This window comes from Buceros rhinoceros, unplaced genomic scaffold (assembly GCF_000710305.1).
Source record: "Buceros rhinoceros silvestris isolate BGI_N320 unplaced genomic scaffold, ASM71030v1 scaffold2856, whole genome shotgun sequence".
Classification (NCBI taxonomy): domain Eukaryota; kingdom Metazoa; phylum Chordata; class Aves; order Bucerotiformes; family Bucerotidae; genus Buceros; species Buceros rhinoceros.
The window spans coordinates 1-24,907 of NW_010415676.1; the positions used below are offsets into that span (position 1 = coordinate 1).

At 35.8% G+C, this 24,907-nt stretch overlaps 1 protein-coding gene across 1 annotated transcript in view; it reads left to right on the plus strand.

Moving 5' to 3' along the window:
* Positions 1-1,127: 1,127 nt before the first annotated feature.
* Positions 1,128-24,907, plus strand: part of UBR3 (ubiquitin protein ligase E3 component n-recognin 3 (putative)) — a gene marked incomplete at its 5' end in the record, with an annotated part of 74,665 nt that continues 50,885 nt past the window's right edge. The window contains 10 exons of the mRNA XM_010137491.1: positions 1,128-1,269; positions 4,372-4,468; positions 5,754-5,895; positions 7,970-8,074; positions 8,978-9,151; positions 9,374-9,403; positions 10,817-11,277; positions 15,182-15,270; positions 22,996-23,145; positions 23,659-23,792. Coding sequence (XP_010135793.1) covers positions 1,128-1,269; positions 4,372-4,468; positions 5,754-5,895; positions 7,970-8,074; positions 8,978-9,151; positions 9,374-9,403; positions 10,817-11,277; positions 15,182-15,270; positions 22,996-23,145; positions 23,659-23,792 — 1,524 coding nt within the window. The remainder of the gene's footprint in view (positions 1,270-4,371; positions 4,469-5,753; positions 5,896-7,969; positions 8,075-8,977; positions 9,152-9,373; positions 9,404-10,816; positions 11,278-15,181; positions 15,271-22,995; positions 23,146-23,658; positions 23,793-24,907) is intronic.

Sequence of the window (24,907 nt, forward strand, 5' to 3'; positions counted from 1 at the left end):
TTATTTTTTTAACACTACAGAAGTCTTTTGGGTGTGAGGTGCAAAGTCTGTTTTCCAATGACATTGTGAAAAGTTTAGGCAAAAGTCACCTTTATCTGGATTTGAGCCCTTAATTGCTAGTATTATGTCAGTATAAAAAGAAGCCGCTCTTTGCTATACTGGCTTTGGCTATCAATAGCTGAAAATGCAAATAATAGCAATTCCAAAAGCTGCTTTGAAGTTAGAGTGAAATGCATGTGTTATGGGGGAAGATGACTTACATGAAGAACAGCAAACCCTAGCAAGTCTTTCTGCATGGTGATGTGGTTTGTGTTCCCAAACGGCTGAATACAAATACGCAGGTTTTACTGCTAACGGTGTAATTAGGCTGTTTAGGCAAATTAAATGGCTTGTGGTGATTGCCGAAAAGAGCTTGCGATCCAGGGATAGGCATTGAGAAAAATATTGGGAATTAATAAAGATAGGAAAGGAGGAGATTGAGAGTTACAAATAAGTAGTAAGAATTATCAATAGTTACGATACAACCTGGTAACTCAATCACTTAAGTATGTAAAGTAAGTGAATTGGTTTAGTATGTAAATTAAGTGAATCATTTACATAAGCAATCACAAGCATAAGTTTCCTTTCTGTGACTGCTACTTGAGATTTGGGATAGTGTCAGTAGGTCAATTAAGAATCGCTACCAATAAAGAGAAATAGCCAATCCAAAATGGAGAATTACTTACTGTGTTTATGGATCCCAAGCTATCTACTTGCTTTTTCTGCGCTTAACTGTAAATACAAAATATGCTTGCTATAAAGAGAGCCAAAGTGCTCGTGAACGAAGGCAAGTACAAAACCTTTATATACACTACAGATAGTAGCTTTTATTTCTCATTTAATACTTACCTCTTGAGCAGGAATTGGCTTGCTTTAAAAAGTTCGCTGTCCTAGCTAGGAGGCTTTGATTCACTTCAGTAACAGTTACTGTTCTGTAGCAGCTGGAGCATACAGACCTCTTGTGGTAAACACAGAGCACTGCCAAAACGTAGCCTCTGAAATGAGTGAGGCTACGTTTAAAATCAAGAGGGGAAGTAAAATGTGTCCTGCAATCATGTTAACTTTGATTTCCTTAACACAAACATTACATTCCAGAAAACCCCAATCCTAAAAGTGGTATTATTCCAGGAAGTTTGAGCTTTGAATCGGTCTTGTCGGCAGTTGCTGATTTTAAAGCTCCTGTTTTTGAACCTGGAGGTTCCATGCAACAAGGAATGTATACACCTAAAGGTATGGTAACTGGTGTCCTCTTTTAACATATTCAGTGTTAAGATGTTTAACCAGACGTTTTTCTCTTAAGACAAAACCAGCCTGCTAAACAGTGCATCCCCCACAAAAAAAACCACCGCCACCAAAAATCCCACAAACCTTGTTTGACTTTTTCAATTACTGTCTATTGCTTATATTTAAGAGCATTGCTAAAGACTGTTAATAGTCTTTAATAAATTCATTTTGATCTAGAGTAAAAATAAGCTGCTCGTATTAGTCAGGTATCCTTAGAAAGTAAGGGAAAGCTGGAGAACTGAAAAAATATATTGTTTGTATTTCACTGATCTGCATATTTAATCATTCACATGGTATAAAAAGTCTGATGTACATTCAGTAGAGTTTAGAACTTTGCGTAAGTCAAGTGTCAGTTGTAAAGACATTTTCTTTGAACTTCTCCGATTTGAATATTAAAGATACTATGATACATATTTCTTTCTTTTATATTGCTGAACCATCTTAGTAGACTGTAACATTTTTCCTAGTCAATAGTGAGGTTCTAAAACAAGTACAGACTAGGCTGGTTATAGAATATTGTTCTATAATTCTGCAATGCAACAGTGCAAAAATGACAGGTTTTTTCCCCCTGACCAGCTTGTCAACTAAATTGGACTCAGCATAGTGTTGGTGTATCAAAGGAGAGGAAGAATTTAAGAACTCGGTGTGCCGTTACTGTTTCCTGTCACTGAGCAGATAAGCCTGTAGGAATCTGAAATGCTCCATGTGCTCTGGTTGTGTTTCAGCTCATGACAAAGCCGAAGAGAGATTAACTCCTTTCTGCCCTGCTTACCTCCCTTGAGGACTGGCAGGGTTGGAGTATGACCATCTTGAAACCATTTGTTTTGTAGGCTGTGTTCTTTTTTTGGATTTTTTTGTTGTTGTTAATGTAGGAACTAATACTGTACTACCTTGTTTGCTAGTTCTTGTACTGGGAGATTGATGAGTCAGTGAAGCTCTTACTTTTATATGAATTAACAGCCAGTTAAGTCATTTTATGAAACCGAAGTTTTTGGTAATTGATTAGTTCCGGTTCCTTGATATGTAATGGGGCAGTTTAACACCTATGTATTTAAAATAACTTCATTTAAATGTTATGTAAACTGTGTTTCCTTATATCCTGTCTAGTTTCTGGAGCTTGTGACATTTTGATCCTTTTCATAATACAGTGTGAAGGAAAAAAAAGATGGATTATGGTATTTTTAATTACAACATTTTATATTTGGGGAATCCGATGCTAGATTATAGTGTTCGGGGTTTTTTATTGTTTTGGGTTTTTTAACATAGCTTACCTATGCAGAATGCCTTTTTCTTAAAGTTATAAAAAACTGCAGAAATAAAAGCCAGCATGGTTTTCTTGTGTACTAAAGCCTTTTCAGTGTTTATAATCTTTGTAAGACTATATAGGTTCTCAAAAAGAATGGTGGTATTCCCATTCAAGCACTGTAGTTTGTGGTCTGCCACAGTTTCAGTAAGTCATGTTGAGATCCTTTCCCACTAATCCCTTGTTTCCCTAGATTGGGGTGGGGGGGTGGTGGAATCTATGATCACAGAAGCCCCAGATTTTGCTTCCATTAACCATCAGTTAGGAAAAAACAAACCAACTTCCAAAACCTGGACGTAGTTCTTCCTGTTAGCTGTGGATTTGTGTGCTGAAAAAGAGCTCCTTGTGCGTTTCTGATATTCCCTGTATGGCTTCCTCAGTCCACTTTCCTCACTGTGCATTAGCAGCCCAAACAGGCTTGGCCTGTGTTTCAGACTGCCATATTAAACTCTGTCCAGAAAAAAATGGATGTTTTGCAAACCAGATCTGGTCATATTTCATACACAGTGGAAACTACGATAAGTGTTCTTTCTCAGCAGTGTATGAGGGTGTCTGCAGAACTGTTAACACCGGCAGGGGTTAATAGAAATACAGACTACTTGTCTTCCTGCCTGCGGGAAATTAATCTCAAAAGCGTGATAATGCTGCTTACTTTTGCCTATGAAAACTTTGAAGAATGTTGTAAGCACTTGTGTAGTGTTATGCTTGCTGGTGGAGCTAAAATTCTGTATCCACTGGGTTTCTTCTTCCTTTGATGGGTCACTGAATCTTGCCTTCATATTGCTGTGTTACGAGAGCTGAACAGTTCCAGACAATTAATACAATGAGCATCTTCATTTGGCTTTAGGTTGAAAAGTTAGTTTTGTTTTTTAATAACTTGTAAATAGAAAAAAAAGTAGCAGTTAAATAGGATGTCTTTATTTATAGTCTGTTTAGACTTACGTGTTTGTGATTGTTTTGAAAAGCGAGTCTGGATGTTACTGTAGAGCTACTAAATTAAACACAGGTAACTAAGCTTTTAATGCCGAAGTAATGCATAGATAGTAAAAATAAAACAAAAGCATGTTTGTAAAGGAATGATCACAAATCTTATTTGATAAGAAACTCGGCCATTTAAGAGACCGAACAAAAAATTGTGTTATTTGGCTCGCCGCACTTTAATATCACCTACCTGCTAACTGCTCTGCAGTCTTTACTTCCTATTTTCAAGAGGGCTTGTTGCTTATCAAGTACCATGTGAAAAATAATTTAAACCTTCTCTTACGTGTACTTAGAAATGAAGAAGAGCAAAACAAGATGCATACAGAAAAAGTGGGTTTGGGGCTGCCTTTATATACTTTGGATAAATACATTTACTTAGATTTTTAAAAGACTGAATTTTTTTAAAAACTTTCTTCAGCATGTGTTACAACTGTTATTTTATCAGAAATGTGTGATTCTGTTTATCTTCTATCCCACATTGTAAATTATTATGTAACAGAAGAAAATTAGAAGACACCAAAATAAAGTTTGTAAATAGGAGAGATATATTGCCTTCATAGATTGTTTTTTTTTTTTTTTTTTGAGCAAAGAAAAATTTTTGGTGAAATTTTGTTTAGTAGTAATTAGTATAGTAAGTATTATTAAGAATTACTAGAAAGTACTTTGCTTAAAAAAATTATGTAATAGAAAATCAATGTAATTAAAGCTAGTTAAGAAGTTAAGGTCTTAAAGAGAATTTTAACATGCCTTCTTTTACACAACAGCTGAAATTTGGGATAAGGAATTTGACCCTGTCATGGTAATACTTCGAACGGTTTATCGTAGAGATGTGCAGTCTGCAATGGACAGATACACAGCATTGTAAGTTGGATCATTTGTAGAAACGTAGCATCATAGTGTTGCTCATTGCACAATATTTTTTTTTATTTTCACTGTCTCATAATGCTAACCATGTTATCAAAGTTTTCAGGCCCCAGATTTGTCCTTGTGTAAATAGTTTATAAACTTAAAGACATTAACAGGGTTTTGTTTAACTTAGTTTGTTACTCTTGCATAAATGTTTAAGAATGCATCTGAGGTACCACGGACAAAGTAGTGAATGTCATCAAAGATAAAATGCTTAACCAAATGTTAAACGTGGAAAAATCAATTGGAAATTACTTAAAGAATGCAGCCTTACTTATTTTTATTTATTTTACATTTAGGTACATGAAGCATGGTATTGCAGTATTCTGTGTTTTGAAATTATATTGCAGACAATGTGTTTTTTCTTCTATGTAGTCACCCATGACAGAAGCCATGGGTGAATTAAATTCTGGTTTAAATACAGTAAAAAAGCCACTTGTTGACACTCTTTAAGTTCGAAGAAGTAAGAACATTTGGTCTCAATTCTGTCCCTTGACATTCCATGCCTTGTAGCTTCTTACCCTTCAGATTCTTATTTCAGCTAACTTACTTTAGTTGTCTTTTATTTCGCACCTTGGCACTAAAAATCAAGTTTAAAACCCCCTATAATAAACTTAGTGAAATAATCCTCTGCTCCTGTGCTCATTCCCTTAAGCCAAAGGATCATCATACATGTATACTGTAAGTGATTTTGAGCAAGGTTGTCATCTATTAAATAATTGCATTATGTACTGCACTGCATTCCAGCTTGTTAGGGTCCATGCTGAACTTAACACTTAAAAATTAAGTTCATAGACACAAAAGAACTGGTACTGTCAACTATACTTAATTATGTTTAGCATTTCCTGGTGTTGCCCATAATTCATTGCTATAGACATGAGGTTTTTATTTTGGATGTCTGACTAACATGGATTTCGGTCAAATGAAAAGTTTTCTATCTCTTCTACGTGCCTCAGAATGAAAATGGAATTCTTAAATTAATAGCTTAAATTAATATCAGTAAAAATCATTTAAATAAAAGTTCTTTAAATCAGTAGTAATCCACAGAAAAGTAAGATTCAGTTCATGCAAACATTCCAGTTATTGGAATGTTGCTTAAATACATAAAATGGCTTAGAAATGCTCATCAATTCTGAAGTCAGGCTAATTAAAAAAAAAAGCAGAATAGTTATCTATAACAGTGACAGTTGTCAGTCTACATTATTGCGGTGTTTAACCTAAGTCTCATTTGTTTCAACAGTTTAAAGCAAAGTGGTAAATTCCCTGGGAACCCATGGCCTCCTTACAAGAAGAGAACACCTCTACACCCAAGTTACAAAGGTCTCGTAAAGCTCTTGCACTGTAAAACCCTGCACATCGTGCTGTTCACGCTTCTTTACAAGGTACAGTCATAATTCTTATTAAGTCCAGTATTTTACTTTTCACTTTTTTAGAACAGGAGTTTTTAGAAGCATGATTTTTTACTAGATTATTTAAGAGTAGTCAGGTTCAAATTTATGTTTTTATTTTTCTTTAATTTTCTCTGTCTAGTGTGATGTTTGCTACCAGTTTCATTATTTCATGAATGGTTACTTCATATATACAAACACTAAGTCATCCAAGTGTATGAGCAGCCCTACTCTGTTTTGAGGAACACTGTCTTAACCATTGGAGTTTCTACTGGAATTGTTGTTCTGTGATGGTTTCAGGGAGCATGGTGGTGTGAGCGGTGTTCCTTTGGCTTCTGCTGCAGAGTGTGCATCAGCAGCCTGTTCAAATGCAACCTTCATGGCTTTGGATCCTCAATAGCAAATATGTCTCATAACAGCTCTGATGTTTTTAACAATGCTTCCCAGATACATTCTGGCTTTTGATAATGTCATAGCACTTGTTTTTCAGGACTACTTGATGCCTTCAATTTGCATTTGGTTTTTGTCTTTAAGAGAAGTACATCCTTTTTGAAGAGTACATTCATCAGAAAATGGGACTTTGAATCTGTCTTTACTTAGTGCTTTCAAAGCAGTATGCTGCAGAGGTGGATGAGGGACTATAAAAAGTGGTTTGACTGAGGAGTGCTCTTCCTGGGCAGACTTCCCTTTCATGCTCTTTTAAGTGCTCCCAGCTCCCCTAAAGCTCTTGTCTTGTTTCACTGTTAAACTTCTGTTAAATACTAACAGCAATAACTGTTGTGGTATTTGCAAAGAGCCATGCTTACTCAAAAAGATTATATAAAGATGGTTATTTATTATTTGTAATCAAAAAGATTACATAAAGATGGTTGTTAACTAAATTCCCGTTAACCCTTCTGGTATTCTGACCAAGTTCTTGGGCCTTCTGGCCAAGGTATCCAGGCATCGCTTATAGAACTAGGATCTCCTGAGACCTTGTGGTGGCTGATCATGTGAAAAAGGGAGGGAAAGCTAGGTGTGGCTCTTTGCTTGTAGCTGACAGTAGTGGTATCTGTGCAGCTTTAGTTGGCATTTTAATGTTAAACTAAGTAACAGCTTATCTTACTAGAATTGGTAAAAATTTTTAGGTCCAAGTTTTCGTGACTTGAAAGATGTAAAATTAAAATTCGCTTTTGTGATGATGCTCAAAGGTGATCTTTTTCTAAACATCCAAATAATTTTTAATCATCTTTAAAAAAAAAAAAGGAGTAAAAATGTGTCATCTAGAACACTCTTTTTGTAGGTTTAGATATACTGAAGTCTTAATAGGCTGAGTGGAATAATGCTTTCCTGTCTCACATAACACTGCTGTTGATCCATCACATTCAAAATTACATGTCTTATTTTGTAGTACTGTTCTACTACTGTTACCGGACAGCTATATTACTGTTGTTATTCTTACTGTGCTTGGCCTACTTGGAACATTTTTTTAATCCTATTGCATAATTGCTAATCAGGTATTTTGTCAGAGCATTCAGTCATACAAGAGTGAAGTTTAAAATATCTGCTGATGTTTCAGGGAAGATATTCCAGAAACTTGAATAGGCAATTCACTGCTCTTGAAAATAATAACTGTATTTTTATGCATATGATAAGACTTTCAAAATGTTACTGTGCAACAAAAAGAAAACTATTTTAAATGCTGAAATTTGTGCTCAGTGTGCCTACCAAGAAGTAGAAAGTATTACGGTGTTCTGCCTGGCTAGTCTTTTTTTTTTTTAACTGATACTCATATCTCAAGATACAGCTCTTGTGAGAATACTGATTAATTGAGGGGGAAAAAAAAAAGGCAGACAAAAACGACATGTTTCCTAGTGTCTCAAGCCTGGAAGTTCACACTCGGAGATAAAATTTGTAGACAGTATCTCCAGGTTCTTCATAGGAGACTCCTGGCTACTTCCTTTACCTTCCAGTTTAGGTTAGAGATGACCATCAGTTTTTTGGCAGTTTTTGGTTTTTTTGTAATAGGGATTGTGAGAGTATCAGAGGTAAAACCTTTGAAGATGTCAATGTCTGCTTTTCTGCCTAGATATTAATGGATCATCAGAATTTATCAGAACACGTGCTTTGCATGGTTTTGTATTTGATTGAGCTGGGCTTGGAAAATTCTCCAGAACAAGAGTCAGATGAAGAGGTGAGGAATAAGTAGCATATTTTTTCATTAAAATATTAAAGTATTGTCTAATGTTTTAATATTCTTTAAAAATAGATGTTTATTGAAATAATAACTACCACAGGAACGATGATAAGACATCTTTATTTACTTAAGGATCAACTAAGAAAAAAGAAAATTGCATAGAGTTGTGAAGAGGACTATGGTATTCTGGGTTTTTTCAGCAGTTTGTGCGTATCTAACCTGACAACACAGATTGGTTAGATTTTTAGTACGCTGTGAATTAGTACTTGAAATTGGGTGAAAAAATTGTAAAATTATTGATTCGAAAACTTGCTTACATTTCTAGATTTTCAACGTAAACTTTTATCATTAAGTATTTTCTTGCTAAAGCTCTTTATCTTCTAAATTATGTGAACTGGCCAAAATTTTAACTGTGCTTTTGATGAGAATTTGAATATAAAGAGCTGTTATTTTTGTGATTCCAGATTCCCTTATGGTGTATGAATTTCAAAATTTTTCCTACTGTTTAACATTGCTCATATGACTAAGGATCTGCACTTTTTTCCCCAGAGATTTACTTCTGTATAGTTCAGAGTTCTTTGTAATATTCTTAGATTGTACAGCTTTGGATTACTCTGAGTAGTTCCTTTTACTTCTGCATGACAGCGCTGATGGCTGTGTTTGGTTATATTCAAATCAGATGTGTAGATTTATCTCTTTATCAGACCTGTAGTCTTCATGGTAGGCATCAGGCATATCATAATTTTTAAGAGGTGTATCAGCTTTAGAGAGGTATGAGCTATTCAACATATTGTTCCTATCTCATGGAGAGGTGATGGCCTCTAATACAGTTATAATAGCAACATGAATTATTGTAACACATAAGAGAAAGTATACTAATGCTTTTTAAAATTATTTTAGGACTCTGCAGGTGGACAAGAGCATTGTCATGATAGTTGGTTTCCAGGCAGTAACTTGGTTTCTAACATGCGTCACTTCATTAACTACGTCCGAGTAAGAGTACCAGAAACTGCTCCAGAGGTGAAGAGGGAGCCACCTGCAAGTACAAGTTCTGATGGTTTAGCTTCATCACAAGTAAGTACATACAAATACCGGTCCATTCCTTAGATCAGTTTAAGCTTAGTTTAAGGGGGATTTTTAGGATATATTTTTTTTAGTGTTTTTATGAATTTCTTAGGGTATTTTTTCTCCAGTAATCTTCTTAAGTGTACCAATAACAGAAATAGAAGTTATTTCAAGTGATACCTCCTTCCAGATGATGTAGTTAATGACTTTTTTTTGTCCTCAATCTACCAGAGTTCAAGGCGGAAGAGCCTCCAGAGAGAGGTAGATCTGTGTGCAGTTTGTTCTCCTAAGCAATTAACTAGCAACATGGCTTTAACTGTGCTCACCTTAACATTCAGCGAAATTTTCTAATATTCCTGAATTTCCTTTTAAACTCATATTAATTTTTCTTTCCTTTTAAATTCATATTGCAAGGACTTGTGCTTTTTTCATATTCTTGATGTTAATCAATGTAGACATTTAAGCAATGAAATGCCCTTACATTTTTAATACGAATTTTGAAAGAAAAACATTCAGTTATAAAATGTCATTGTTAGCTTATTGCTTGAGCTTTGTGTTTAGGCGTGTTTTGTCTTGCCGAGATAGTACTAACATTTAATAGACTAGTCTTAGCTTTCTCAGATCTAGGTGAGTTTAACTTACATTGAAAGTGCATTCGAAATGATTACTGGCAAGGGTGGGGTTTTTTGTTTTTTTGGTGTTTATATGTAATTGGTGGGATCCTGAAAGATTAATAGCTGGTAGATAATATAATCTCTGTGTCGGGATTGCGTTTTATCTCTTGTATACAGCATTTTAGATTTCTGTATGCCAGATGTAGTGAAGTACCATGGATATTTCTTTTGCCTATTAATGTTAGAGAAATAGATAAAAAATTCATGTAGGTAGGTGAGGTGAAATAGATTAAAATATACCAAAGTATTTGGCATCTCTTGGCTGACAGCCTTCTGAGAAGCAGAGGGCAAGATGTTAAAACGATTCTGAATTTCGTGTTCAAAAAATTTAGGAAGCACAGCTCTGCTCTGAATTCAGTATACGTGGGTTGCTTCCATGTATCCTTAATTTGGGACTGAAAGCAAGGATAGCATAGCATAGAAATGTCTGAATGAGCTCTGTCATTAATGTAACTGCGCTCACATGCTCATGTGTCCTGGATAGCAAGTTAGGCTTGCAAATAGGGGTTTGTGGCTAATAATAATAATAAATCCATGCAAAATGGTCAATGCCCCTGCAGCTGTGTGGGCTCACCTGTATTCACCTGTGTGGACTTGCAAGTTATATTGTGCAACAGTGTACAGTAGACTTAAATAAAGACACTTAAATTACATAAAGATACTGAAATTATGGATATTCTAAAAGAAGTGAAGGGAATATTACTTGGAGAACAGAAGTCTGACTAGAGGAAAGCTGGTTGTTAGTTGTTTTGGTATGGATGATATTTTCATTTTGTACTTGGCTTTTTATGCAGCTCTATGTAACAAATTCATACAAAAATATGACATGCAGACTTAGTATTTTGCTGTATCAAACTTCAATACATTTTGAAGAGGAAAGGAAACTTCAAACATTTCATGTTTTTCCTCCTAGCTTAAAATATATTCTAGAGTTTTAAAATGTGTGTTGTTTATACTTGTATTTTTGAAAATTAAACATTGTATTTTTTTTTTTCCTAAGAACTCGGGGACAGCCCAAGTGTTCAGTTTGGTTGCAGAACGTAGAAAGAAATTTCAGGAGATCATCAATCGGAATGCCAGTGAGGCAAATCAGGTGGTTCGGCCCAAAACGTCAATGAAATGGTCAGCACCTGGAGCAACTCCACAGCTAACTACAGCCATTCTAGAAGTCAAGGAAAGCATACTGTCCTTGCTGATTAAATTGCACCACAAACTCTCAGGAAAACAAAACTCTTACTATCCTCCGTGGTTGGATGATGTGGATGTTTTAATCCACTCAGAAATTCCAAGATACTCTCATGGTGATGGAATGACAGCAGTAGAAAGAATATTATTGAAAGCTGCTGTACAGAGCAGATTGAATAAACGCATAATTGAAGAGATATGTGAAAAGGTGACACCTCCTGTACCACCAAAAAAGATTAGTTCTGCAGAGAGGAAAACTTTGGATAAAGAAGAAAGGTAACATTAATAACAAAGTAAAGGGGCGATAGAAGGGCAGTGTGTGTTGTACATCTGTTGACTGATCTGTCTCTAGGTCTTCACGTGAATTGTTAAAAGAACAAAAAATTCTAAATAAGTGATATACATGGGTACTAAGGAAGAACCTGCGTATTGCTAATTTAGATCTTTAAATTAGAAAACTTTTGTAATGATTTTATGTGATATATACACTCACCCTTCATGGTGCCATGTATACCACTCACATACACAAAGATGCAGCATTAAAATGGTGTTAACTTTTGAGACATAATCTCAAGACGAGTTAGATGTTTTTTATTTGTGTTGTCTATTCATTCACATGCACACATCACACCATGATAATTTTTGTTTGTTTACTATATGTGGATTTGGTAATTCTGCCTTTTTTTTTTCTTGTCCAACATATTGAAATGGTTTTAAATTTTTTATAGTTTTTAATTTTTTTAAATTATATTCATATTTTCTTACAGTGTGGCCTGAAAACCTGCATGCCAGATGTCTGTCTTGGGTTGAAATTTTTTGGGGGGCAGATTTGAGATTGAGGTTGGGGCATAATGAGTCCTAAGAGCACCCAGAATACTACCACTATTGAAACTGAATGCAGAGAGCCTGCTTCTCCTCTGCTTTCAGCAGATGTTGTGTTGGCACGTAAGCCCTGTGGAAGAGGAATCATCCAGTTCAAATGCCTAGAGGACAGCAACCAGAGCTGAGAAGTAGAGCTGAAAACTGGAACTGGCAAGGGCAGAGTTGAAGACTGGGGATGGAATGAGAAACCTTCTGGACAGTGCAGTAGCAAAGGGAGGATACCAGGTCAAGTGAATAGATGATGTGAGAAGACTTAAGCTGTCGAGTTGGTGGTCATGTTAGGGAAGAACTGGGTTGTCAGGACAGAAATACTTGGAGAAGAGTAGCAAGTGAAAGACCAATTTTTAGTGAAAATCTCAGTGGAAGAGAATGGGGTCCTGAGAGTTGACGGAAGAATGTGGAACAAGAATGCAAATGCCCCGAGGGCACGAGTGAGACAGAGATTGGCATTTGGGTAATGTAATAGAGCCAGCCAGAAGGAAGAGTTGGCTGGACTGAGGCAGTGGGAAGAGACTGGTAACTGGTCAGTGCAAAAGATTGAAACATGGCATTTGAAGCAAGAGAACGGATAGTGTTAGAAGGCTGGGGCATAGAGAGTGAAAGGGACGAGTCAGAGTGCTTACCACATTAACTGAGGTAGAGACATGGCAAGGCTGGAATGGATGAGCATACTCTTGGGTGCCTGTCCGAGCAGTATTTTGATATATTAATGTAACCAGACTACATGATTATGGTTCTAGAAATTTGAGTAGAAATGTGCAGCCATCTGACTTGGTTTCTTGATTACCTTTGTTTATCCTGCTATTTTTATTTGTTTGAAAATAATTTTTTCATTGAATTCTCTCTGATATGTTCAAGACTTAAACTGTACTTGAAAATCAAACATAAAATATTAAAAATATTTTTGTTACATACTTTTACAAAGTAAAATATATTTTTTTTTATTGCAAGTGTTTAGCTAATGGTTTGGTTTTCAATATTCCTTCTATTAGTTCAGTAAATGAGAGAAATAGTCATGGTTTATAATGTAGAATTGTCTCTCAGAAAATGCCAGACCGAGTAGTTGCTTTAGATAAAACACAGCTACATCTTGGACACTTACTCATTATTATGGTGCTCAGTAGCACTAGATTTATGTACAGGAGAAGAACAGGAATCAATGAATCAAGTAACTTTTCATAGAAGAGGGTAAGGTCATTCCTTTCTCCCTCTAAAGGATGTGATATTTGAAGGATCTATTGTGGGCACTTTAAATTTTCAGTTAAGTTCTGCAACTAACATAGTGAGGAATGTTTCCAGTTCTTTGTTGTTCTGAGTGACTGTTTGCTTCTCCCCAAATCCATAATGGCATTGGAGATCCATGAATTTTATTCCTGGACTGTGTGATAACTGAAATGACTACTTTCATACACTGACAGTGCTCATATAATCAGGCTGCATTTTTACTTCCTTTTTCAATTGTTTTGTTTTTCTTTCTCCTGAGTCCAGTTTGGTATTAGTGAATATCAAGCGGACTGTGAGTGTTCAGTGATCACTCTTTTGGGTTACTTCAACGTATAATGACAAACTTGGCATCATTCAGGCAAATGAGTTGTTGCCACAGAAACCAAAATAAAGAACTAGAAGAGAGCTTGAGCTGCTTGCAGTATTTTTTTTGCAATTGCAGTGTCATACTTCCATGGACCATAATGGAAAATTACTGATCTGAACTGAATCTGTCAGAGTTTGTTTATGTCTTCTTATCAAAGGCCTCTGTTTACAGTCACTCTGCTTTTAGTCAAGCCATATATTGAGAAATTCCCAGGGAGAAATAAATGAAAACAGGTTTACTGAATGCCCTGGTATGATCCTCAGAATAATGAATCTTAGGGTTGTTGTAAATAGAAGTTATTTTGAGAAATGGTGGCTGTACAATGTGACAGATAAATGGGCAGAGATCTTTGGGTTTTAAGGTGCCTTTAAGAAAACAAGCTAGAAGCTTTGACTTACAAACAGGCCACCTCAGGATAACAGGTTACAGGATATTAGCTGCTTTGGGCTTGTGCATGCCTGTTCCTGTGCCAGGACAGTGATAATCAGACAGTGCCGGAGACTAAAGAGGACTCACCCAGCAGCACATTAGATGCCCAGTGATGTTTTTAAAATCCCTTTTTAGTTATCTGAATTACCTCTGAGTGGAGGAAGAAAAATTGTTGTAAATCTTAATGCCCAGAGTTTGTAGCTCCAACAGAGCTTCCCTAGCTGCACTGGTGAGGTGCTGCATAAAGATCCCAGCCATGGGGCGTGTGGGTCTTTGCGTGTGCCACGTGGTGAGCAGCTGTGGTGTGAGTTTTGTTTGGTTCCCCAGGTGCACTCTTCCATTTCCACTGTTTGTAAACTCTTGTCAAAGTAAAGATCCTTCCTTGGTACCTCAGGAAAAGGAAAATCAATGTCTGTTTTCGTTATCTTTTTGCATCCATCAATATTCCTTTATCTGCAGCAGTGTGTGTATGTAAAGGAGCTATAGAATAGCTGGTCATACAGCCTTGTACAGATCACTAACACTGTTTAAATAGAAGGACAGACAGGAATGAGTCTCTAATGTCTGCCGTTTGTAAATCCAGACCTGTGTTGAATGATGAGGAAAAAGTCAGTGAAGTCAGCTTGGCTCCAGGGAAATAATGGCCTTCAGTCTGAAAGCAATCTCAAACTCCTTTAAGTCCGGGTATAAAATCTCCGGGTGACCAGTATCTTAGGTGTAGGTGGGGGAGAAAGAACCAGTATGAAGAGCCTTAGCCAGAAAATAAATTACTTGTAATTGTTTCCCTTAACATCAAGCTTGATATCAAAAGCGAGTGAGGTAGGATTATTGTTATCATGAAATTGTAAAGGTTGGTTGCGCCCAAGAGTACTTATTTTTGTACAAGGGTTGACATTTCACTCTGTAATTCTTCCCTTATGTAACAAAAAACTAATTTTCAGGAATAAGATCTTAGGTTCTTTTTCTTAGGATGCTATGCCCTAATCTGCTAAAAGATGCTTTGGTTTCCTGAAGGGTATTTTAGGACAGGATTTTATTCCTGTCTTTCAGACTCAAAAGAAAGCAACTATTTTTTCTTAAAAACCTTAACTTTTAAAGCAAGAGATTCCCTTTTTTTGAGGCTTGAAAATTAATCCTTTATTTAGAGAAAACTTGAATTTTGAATGGTTTTGTGTGAGGCTGATTAGAATCACCTTCAACTATAAAGTAATTTTTTTACTCCGTTGTACATACGCTCTTTTTACTTTCTTTTCTTTTCCACCCTCTTCTTTCACTCAGACGACAGAAGGCCAGAGAAAGGCAGCAGAAATTGTTGGCTGAATTTGCCTCGAGGCAGAAGAGCTTCATGGAAACTGCCATGGATGTTGGTAAGTTTTTGTGTTGTTGACTGCTTGCTGCTTTTTTTTACCTTTTTTCCATGTTAGTATAAAGGTTTTTTCTCAAACAGTTTAAAAAAAACAACCCCAAACAAAACCCCCTCAGATTCCACTACTGCATCTACTTGTTTGCTAAATACTTCTTAAGAGGCTTTAAGTTGTGTTTTCGAGGACAGATAATACTGACTACATAATTGCTAAAGAATTGATTAAAGGATGAAAATATTTAAAAGAGAACACATTATCTGTAGGACACAATTTTATTCCTATTTTTTCTTAATCCATAGTGGATGAAATGAGTAAATTTGTGTGATGTGTTCTAAAGTCTTTACCTTTTAATATGAAACATCCCAAAGTTAGTTCGTCTTTTAAAGATTGAATTTTCTTATCTGTAATAATAAAATTTAAGATTGTTTCTTCATAAAGCCTCAAATTTTAATACAGTAAAAGTTTAGCATTTTTAATATTTGTATAGAATTAAGAGGAGCATAATTTTTAGATCATCTCAGTCGCTAGAAGTGGTAACATTGTATTCTATTACAAGTATAGGCTTTACAGCAGAATCAGCTCTTGTTTTTCTTGAGGATAAGTTCTTTCAGGTTCTGCCATGTAATTCATAATCTTGATCAGCTTGCTTGTGTTTAACTGAGGAATGGAGAACATTTCCATCATCTGGATTACATCAGTGAAAATTAACACTTTTGAAAGATAAAAAAGAGGAATCTTCTTTTCTTCCCCTGCTCCCTTCAGTCAAATATTATCTGCTATGTAGCTTTGATTTGAGTTAAAGCACAGGTTAGAAATATTTTGACAACTGTTTCTGGTGGAAAAAGTCTGGGTTTGAAATTGTTACATTCCCTGCAGTTCATAGGTTTCTGAGATGATTTATTTATTCCTTTATACTTATGAAGGTCTTGGATACAGTTATCACTGTGTCTGGAGGATCTGCAATACAACGCAGAGTTCACAGATAAACATGAGTTCAAGTCACCCTTATTAAAGGGGTAGCTATTTCTTTGTGATCTATTTGTTGAAGAAAGGCAGAAGGGGAGAAGAAACGAGCAGTTCTATGTGGTCTTTTTACAGTTGTGGCTGACTGAAAGTGATTGGGAAATTTTGATTCTGCAGTCACCTGTATTTTGAATTCTTGAAATTGCAATTTTAAAGTTGTTGTTTTCATATACGAAATCACATGTATGGATATGTATTTACCTGTCACAGCTGTATTTGCATATGTGCATATGTATGCATAAATACTCCCGTGCTAGAGTTTTATAAGCCATGTTTAAGGTAACTGCTTTGATTTGTAGAGGAAGCATGCTAGTTAATAAATTATACAACAACATTTATTTGTCTGGAGGCCTGTGAACACTTAGCTTTTACTTAACTATGTATGTCAAATCTTGAAAAGAACCCTTAAATTCTGTCACAGGCAGACCTGGGCCTTTGTGCTTACGATTGGGCATTAAAAAGTTCTTGGACATGCCACAATTAAATTGATTGGTTCTTAGTATTTAAACAGGTAAAACTGCATATACCTCAACATAAATGTAATGTTTGTTGTCAGTTATACCAGGTCAGGCACAGTAGTAGATAGAATCAGCTTAACGGACAACATTTTTATAAAGTTGTTCTGCATGAAAACATTTTTTAGCAACAACTTAATAGAAATCCAGGCATTGTGTTCACAGAATTATTACTTTGCCTTTTCACTACCTTTTTTTCAGTGTCTTCTAGGTTGCCATACTGTTCTCTGAGACTGTGACAAAAATTCACTGAGTTGTACTATAGTCCACTATTAACCAGCTTTTATGTTCTGACTGGCATTAAATAGCTCACAGAAAGGAAGTACATATTCCATTATAGTGTGTAGGATTTATTAAAAACCTAGATTACTTGTTTGCCAGGAATATTTTCTTCGGTTTGCTCTAATACATTTTTAATGGAAGTAGTTAGTTGCAGAAGCTACTGTTACTCTAATTTTAAAACACAAGATGTGGTAAGAATTCTGAAACTAGTCTTTCTAGAGTGATTTGATTCAAAACTGCTCAAAGTATTTTATAGTCTTACCCTGAATTGTATCATAGCTCTACTGAAATGAAAACCAAAAAATCCTTTCATACTAAAAGCAGTCAGTTAAAATGTGTTCCCCTCACACAAACCGTTAGCTGTTACTTTTACTACAGTTTGAAATTCAGCAGTAGGTTTATTTCTTGATTTTTATGTTTCTTGTAACAATAATAGCACCATTAGAATGGGACGGTAAGGCCTCAGCTCCCTGGCCTCCCTCCAGGCTTTGTCACTGATTCAGCTGGTGTCATTTGGGCAAATTATTATCATCGTCATTATTATCTTTTAAAACTTCTCTACGAAATGTGGATGTGATTTAGTGGTAAAATGTAAGAACTAGTGTAATTGTTTTTGTGTTTAGCTCTTAAAAAATTTAATAGTTTTCTCTTGACAGTGTAGGAGACTGAAAATAAAATGTGTGTAGAAAGTGTTAGGAATAATGGAGAATAGCCAAAACTTAAAGATTATTTTATTAAATCCCCATAAACTTAATAGTTTCCAAAGTCTTTATTAAAGTGCACAGAGCCACTGTTAATCCCCCGAGGCATTCCTCTTCTTTGGTTATTGGGATGCTGCAATGAAACATGGCTTAAAACGAAGTTACCCAATTACATGTTCATTTTTCAATATTAAATGTGCCTCATTTTTCCAGTAAAATTTATTTATTTGAGCTAGAATTCACAAATTCCTCTGCGATTCTGAAAGTAAACTTTGGCATTTTCTTGCATATAATCACAGTAGAAAAAATTCACATTAGGTAGTGCTTTCCATTTGTGCCCCCTGATACTTTCTGTTTATGTTCTGTGACATCTGCAGAACTGCATTGCCATTCAACCCTGTCTGGAAGTAATTAAGCGAAATTTAGAAACAGTTATGTTAATGAACTAGGATGGAACAGAATCCAGTGTGCCGTCTTCAGCTGTTTGACTGCAGGACAAACATAAAAAACAGAAAAATAAACCAAGAAACATCATTCTAAGAGCATCAGATAGAGCTCCTGAAATATCTGAGGAGAATGTCTAGTGAGCCAAAAAATGTGTTGTCATATAGTCACATATGGTGTCAACTCCATAGGCCTTCTTGTCTCCTAGCAATAGCTGCTTTTACGTCTTTGTTTTGAGGGCATTTATCTCAGTGTGAGGCTATGGTTTATCTGTTGCTATGTGGAACTCCATGCAAGAGATTTTTGAAACATCAATGCCTTTCAGGCGAGACTTGATAAGAACAAAAATAAATCCCTCTGCTCCAGATTAATAGTTGTTAATAGTATTTAATAAATTACAGTGATATTTGTAAAGATCAGTTGGTCAAATTTTTATAAACATGAAATTTTATGATCTATTCCAGACAAGCTGCTGAACTACTTAATCAAATGTATCTTAGTGAAAATTTGTAAATCGGTTAATTTGTGAATTATAAACATTAAGACATCTCACATTCCTTCAGCAGTTTTCCTCTCTCTGAAAGGCCCTGATGAGAGGGCACTTGCTCCTGATGTGAGTCTTGGCAGGACACCATTTTGTCCTTCATGCAAACATTCCGTAGCTAGAGTCAAGAAGTGCAGAGTTTTAATGCAAGGTGACATACATTTCCTAATGCTCAAGCTTCTGAACCCAGATAGAAAAATAAATTAGGTACTGATCTCTTGAGAATATGTATGCTGGGTCAGGGCAAAGAATATTAGCATACTAATGGTTGCTTTGGGGCCAAGGGGCCGCTTTGACACACAATGTGTACAGCAGGAAAAATGCTGACTACCATCAACAGAGATTGTAAACTATGTTTACTGTGTTTACAAAGCCCTTTCGGTTCTGGGGTTTTGCTGGATAGGGAGAAGAATGGGAGTGAATCTACTCTCCAGAACATTATCTCCAAAATCTCCATAGATTTTGGAGAGCAGAAATGAAAGAAAGCTCAGGCAGCAATGCATTCTGCAGTGAAATGGCGTGCTAGATTTTAGCAGACTGGTTTGTATTTGCTAGGAGGCAGGAAAAGCTACAGTTTTGTAACTTGAGGTCTGTCACTCCTACTGATACAAAACTAAACAAAGAGATAAATAATGAATTTTTCTAAAAACCTATGGGAATGAGAGTATTTGGTGCTACTCTGGATTTCTGTCACGGTTTAAATGTTTTTATCCTCCTTCAATGTTATCTTTATTTTTAATGAGGATCATATTTATCCAGATTTCTGAAATAATTCACAAGGGTGAAGAAAAGTCCCAGAACCCACTGTAATGGGGTGGGGTGTGTTACAACGTGAGATAAACCTCGTGTGAGAAACTTGGTTAGTTGATACCAGTACTGTGTGTCTGATCTTGTTTCTCCCTTTTGCTCTTTATTCACACGCATTGAGATCATCAGGGCAAGTCTCCGTGAAATCAGTGAGGTTAAATCTTTGGAAAGTCAGGGTTTTAAACTGTAGGCTTCCTCACTTGTATTCCAAAGAATGCTCGATGTAAAACACGCTTTGTCTCTTGTATGACTGCTGCCTGGCTAGGAAAGCCATGCTTCAGCCTAGTGACTAAAGCCACTTTGGCCTTCCTGCTCTCCTGTTGCTACTACCTACTTTCTGATTCTCCAGTGAGATGTCTTGTTTTGGGTGCCAGTGTTTTTCACAGAAAACAAAACTGCAGGCTCCTACAAAACCTGTTTGAAAGGTGGATGAGTAATAGGTCTCAAGATCATTATCTTAGCAAACGGCTGGCAGAAGATTCCTTTGGCACTTAATAAGGCAGCGTTGCTCTGGAACATAATGTACAAGTGCTATTTTTCATGGAAGTATCTTCCTAGTGACAGCAAAAAATGTTGGGGGTTTTACCCCAACATGTAAGCAACATGAGGAGATTTAGATTATTTTTAACCTTTTAGTTGCAAGTGATGTAGTTCAGTGACAGATCTTGGTGGCGATTTGGGTGGGGTTTCTAGACAGAATAGGAGGAATTTTATGTAAACACGTACATGTTACACGATGTAACGTATGTACATGTGTACATAAACATGCATGTATATGTATACATGCATATACATACAATATATATGTATAACATAGGTAACCAATGTTTAACTATAAAGGCTTTTCATTAATAATAAAGGCATTAAATAATACTCATTTTTATTCATCTGTCTTTTTATAATCACATCCTAGGAGCTATGAAATGTTAGCTCATGCTTTAAAAACTGGTAAGAACCAATACTTTCTAAATCAAATTAATAAAATAGCATTACAACTCTAGTCATTTTAAATAAGTGCTTCACAAGTTGCCATGAAAAACACAAAGCAGTTCTGTTTAATTGAAATATAGAAAAAAGGAAAAAAAAAAGCAAGCTACGAGTTTCTAGGCATTTTAAGCTTCAGTAATATGAGAATTATTGCAGTAAAATTGCACCTTTCACAGGAGGTCCACAGACGCAAAACTTAAGAAGGCAAGAAAGACAAGATTGAGATCGTAACTATATGCATAGATTGCTTTCTTTTTTCTGGACTGCTACTGATACGTTTTCATGCCAGTAATTATGCTGACAAAATATACCCTTCCAAATAAAGCATAAAGCCAGTGTGTTATCTTCCAAAGAAGCTAACAACTAATTTAAGCCAGTAACCAAGCTTTGTTGTAATCTGTTCAAAAAGAGTTGGGCTTTTTTTGTTTGGTTGGGTTTTTTTGGTCTGTTTAACTTTTTGAGATTTTAGATTCTTGCCAATTTTCTTACCCGTGATTTTTATGTAAGTTGCCCTTGTATTCATTCACTACCTCTGGGGAAAATTATTTTATTGGGAAGTCTTCCTTGATGCTACATGATTAGTTCCCTTGAAATTTTATTGTTTGCCAAAGTAGCCTAATACTAGGTGTAAGTAGTTGTGGAGGAAACACATGTGATCATTGAGTTCTAAAATGAAGTTAGCCTGATTTTTATGTGCTTGTTGCACATAGGCAATAGAAGTATCGATTGCATGTACCAAACTGGTTCGAAACACCTTTTAAATACTAAGATCTATATTTTTTTACCCTTCAGCTTTAAAGTACACTATTTGTGATGAATGAATGATACTTTATAAATTAAATGTTGAATGATTTTGAGGACTTCCATTGAGTTGGTAAAAATTAGATTGACACTTCTTAAAATATTGAATGAATGCATGTTTTATGTTGTATTGGCAATATTTAGAAAAGGTAAATAAGAAGGCCAGATCTCTCTAGTTGTTCTTGTGACATATACTTCTGATACACAGGTATACATATATGTGTTACACAATTGCAAGGTGATGTTAAACATAAAAAATAGCTTTAGTGTTTACTTCCTTCTGTGCTACTGTTGCTCCTAGGTTTTCTGGATGTTTGGACTCAAAAAACAAACATTTGCAGTTGATGCAGTATTTGCTTTTTCTTTCATTTTATGTCTGACTGCCACTAGATGGTGATAGACGTGTGTACAATATTGACTGTATGTCAATGAAGATGGGAGTTCGTTTTCATATGAGTCTCAATAACTGCCTGGGAAGTTGATAGTTGCTGAAACAGTGTAATTTTTATTCTGCCCTGTGAATGAGGGCGTTTAATGGAGCTTTACATAGCTGAGAAAGATGCTGCTTGGCCACCTCTTATAGCAGCAGGCCTCCCATACTGAAATTATAGACGACTTTCATAAGAGAGTAGCTCTCCTAAAAGCAGTTTGCGTGAGGGCTGTTGCTACACTCAACATTTTTGGGTTTTCTATGCAGCACTTTGGCCTACTTCATCAAGGAGATAAAGGGCATGGTTGAAAGTAGGGAAGAAGTCTTTTCCTTTTGAAAAATGATCTTCCAGGAAAGAAACAAAGTGCCCTTAGATTCTAAGTAGGTGTTCCTGAGCAGTCAGGAGAGGATCATTTATTTCTAAGGCACTTTTCTTTCTTTGATTGTAACATAACATAAATTGCTTCTATTTTGGTTAGCCTCCTGCCCTGAAGCCAGCACCACCAACTGTCACATGAACAAACCTACATCAAGTGTAACTACTTCAATACTTTGAAGCTGGTCCTTAGCCTTGAATGTTTCTGTCTGTGCTCCTAGGCAATAATGATGCGAACCATTAGAAAACCTAGTATCTGATACATCTTTTATACAATAAATGTTAACTAAACATCTACTTTGAAGCGGATTACTTTCTTAATGCATCCCAAATTTTTAAAGATTCTCCAAGATTAAAAAAATCTTTCATTTTTAATTGTACGTTTATTTGCCTTGTCTGAGCATCTTAAAATTATTTCTAAGATCTCCAGATTAGCTTTTTCCTTCTCACTGTTGTCAGAATCAGTTTTGAGCAAATCTGGTTTTAGTAAAGATTCATAGTCCTTGCCCTACATCTCTCTATGTTCAGAGTTTTCAAGATAGTAGCTAATTAAATAGAAGTTAGATTTCTGTTTTATAGAAGTTTTAAAGAGGTAAGTTTAATACAAAACTTCAACTAAACATTTTCTTTCACTGAGAATAATTTTGACTATGGAAAACATGTGCTTCATTGTGTAGGTTAGTTTCAAGTAACTGTCAATATTTTAGTTGTAGATAAACTAGAGAATTTATTTTGGAGGTTTTTGTGTCACTACATCAGTACAGATGCGATTGGATTTCTTTCCCTCAGTTTAATATAAATTTTCTTATCCTTTTTAGAGTCACCAGATGCCGATATTGCCATGGAGGTAGCTACATCAGAACAACATGTTTCTGAGGCAATATATGATTGTGTTATTTGTGGACAAAGTGGTCCCTCTACTGAAGACAGACCTACAGGGCTAGTTGTACTGTTACAGGCATCCTCAGGTATGAAGATGTGACTTGCTGGACAAGCAGTGTTTCTGCAGCCTTTAATTTGTGTGCAGTGTTCTATGCAGCCTGGAAAGACAGTCACCTCTTTTTCTGTGGATGGTCCTTCATGAGCCACATCTGTAGGTCTAAGGGTTACCTAAAAAATGTTTAAATGTTTGGAAAAGGAGCAAACAGTTTAATTCCCTTGTACTTCCTGTTGGCTTTTGCAAGCCTAGCAGTATATAATAGACCTGCAGGAAAACAGGTGTTGAAAGAAAAAGAGAATAAAGAACCATCAGTGCGTCTATGTATATGTATATGTGTTCACGTCTCTATATACACTTTACGAACGAGTGCAAAAGCACAACTTCCAGTATTTAGTCTCTTTAATGATTTTTTCCACTAACATCAACAAAGCACGTCGTAGTTACAAACTAGAATTTCCTGATTAATTTCTTGTTTAGCGTGTTTGATTGTTTAATACAGTGTTATCCATTGCATTCTTTATTCCTGCCTTTCTTCATACAGTGTTGGGACAGTGCCGCAATAGCACCGAGCCAAAGAAACTACCAACTACTGAAGAGGAGCAAATATACCCTTGGGATACCTGTGCAGCACTGCATGATGTGAGGCTTACAACTTTACAGCGGTACTTCAAAGATGTAAGTACTTCGTATGAACAGTACTACCCCTTATGAAAAATTTGTGTAAAAAAGGTAAATGAAATACAACCTAGAGTCCTCTTAGTTTAATTTCTGCATTTAGTGAACACTTTGTTGTGATGCAGTAGTTTTGAAGTGTTTACGTTTGATAGAATTCTTTTTTTTTAAATAGCATCTGGCTTTCCCTTAGCTATGTTTTTGGCAGGAGCATCTAGTATATCTACAGGCTATATAGTCATTAAATATCCATACAGATGGTCTCAAGAAGAAGATATTTAATGATTTAGTGTGGCTGCACAATTGAGATGTGGTTTTGCTGTCTTAGGTATTACTTTCAAAGCACTAGTTGTCTTTTGGCTATTCAGAGATCCAGATCAAGGAATGAACTCAATCAGTCAAAAGTATTTTTGGCAGCAAAGAGTAAGTGGAAAGAGTTGTTTTAAGCTCTAACAGTTTTCTGAGACACTACAGAGACTTCATTCTCTTCTGATTCTTAACTCTGCACAGCATTACGAAAGTTGAATTTTACATTAATTGGTATGTTAATGTCTGTTTTGCAGTTCTGTTAGCTGTTCCAAGCAGAGTTTTGCATTGCTTCACAAAGCCATGATACAGCTTTTCATTTTTCCTTTTGAGAGCAAATTCTTGTTGCTTAGCAGGGCGTGTTCAGTTGTAGACCTTTGTGGAAGTGCTGCCTGTTCATTTCCTTGCTGGTGTATAAGACAGCTATGTAAGATAACATGTAACTGTTCTGAGACCATTCTGGGAGAGAAGAATATGTAACCTACAATCCTGTATTAGCTCCTATAGACTAGTCCCAGGTGACGTACCTGCTTTTAGACAGATCTAACTAAATAATCAGCCTTTAGAAGCTAAAATGTTGGCTTTAAAGAGGAAGAACTGGCCAGTTTTACTCTTAACGCAATACTAGCTTTCTCATAATCTGTCATTCACAGATAATGGAAATTTTCCAATTACAACCAAGCTTGCTCATGTAGATTAATTTAGAGTAAATTTCGTAATTGTTTTGATACAGTTCTAAAAATTGGGCAATGTTTCTCTTGAGGCAAATATTCTATATTTCCTTTCTAGAAAGTTAAACTTTTAAAGATGTC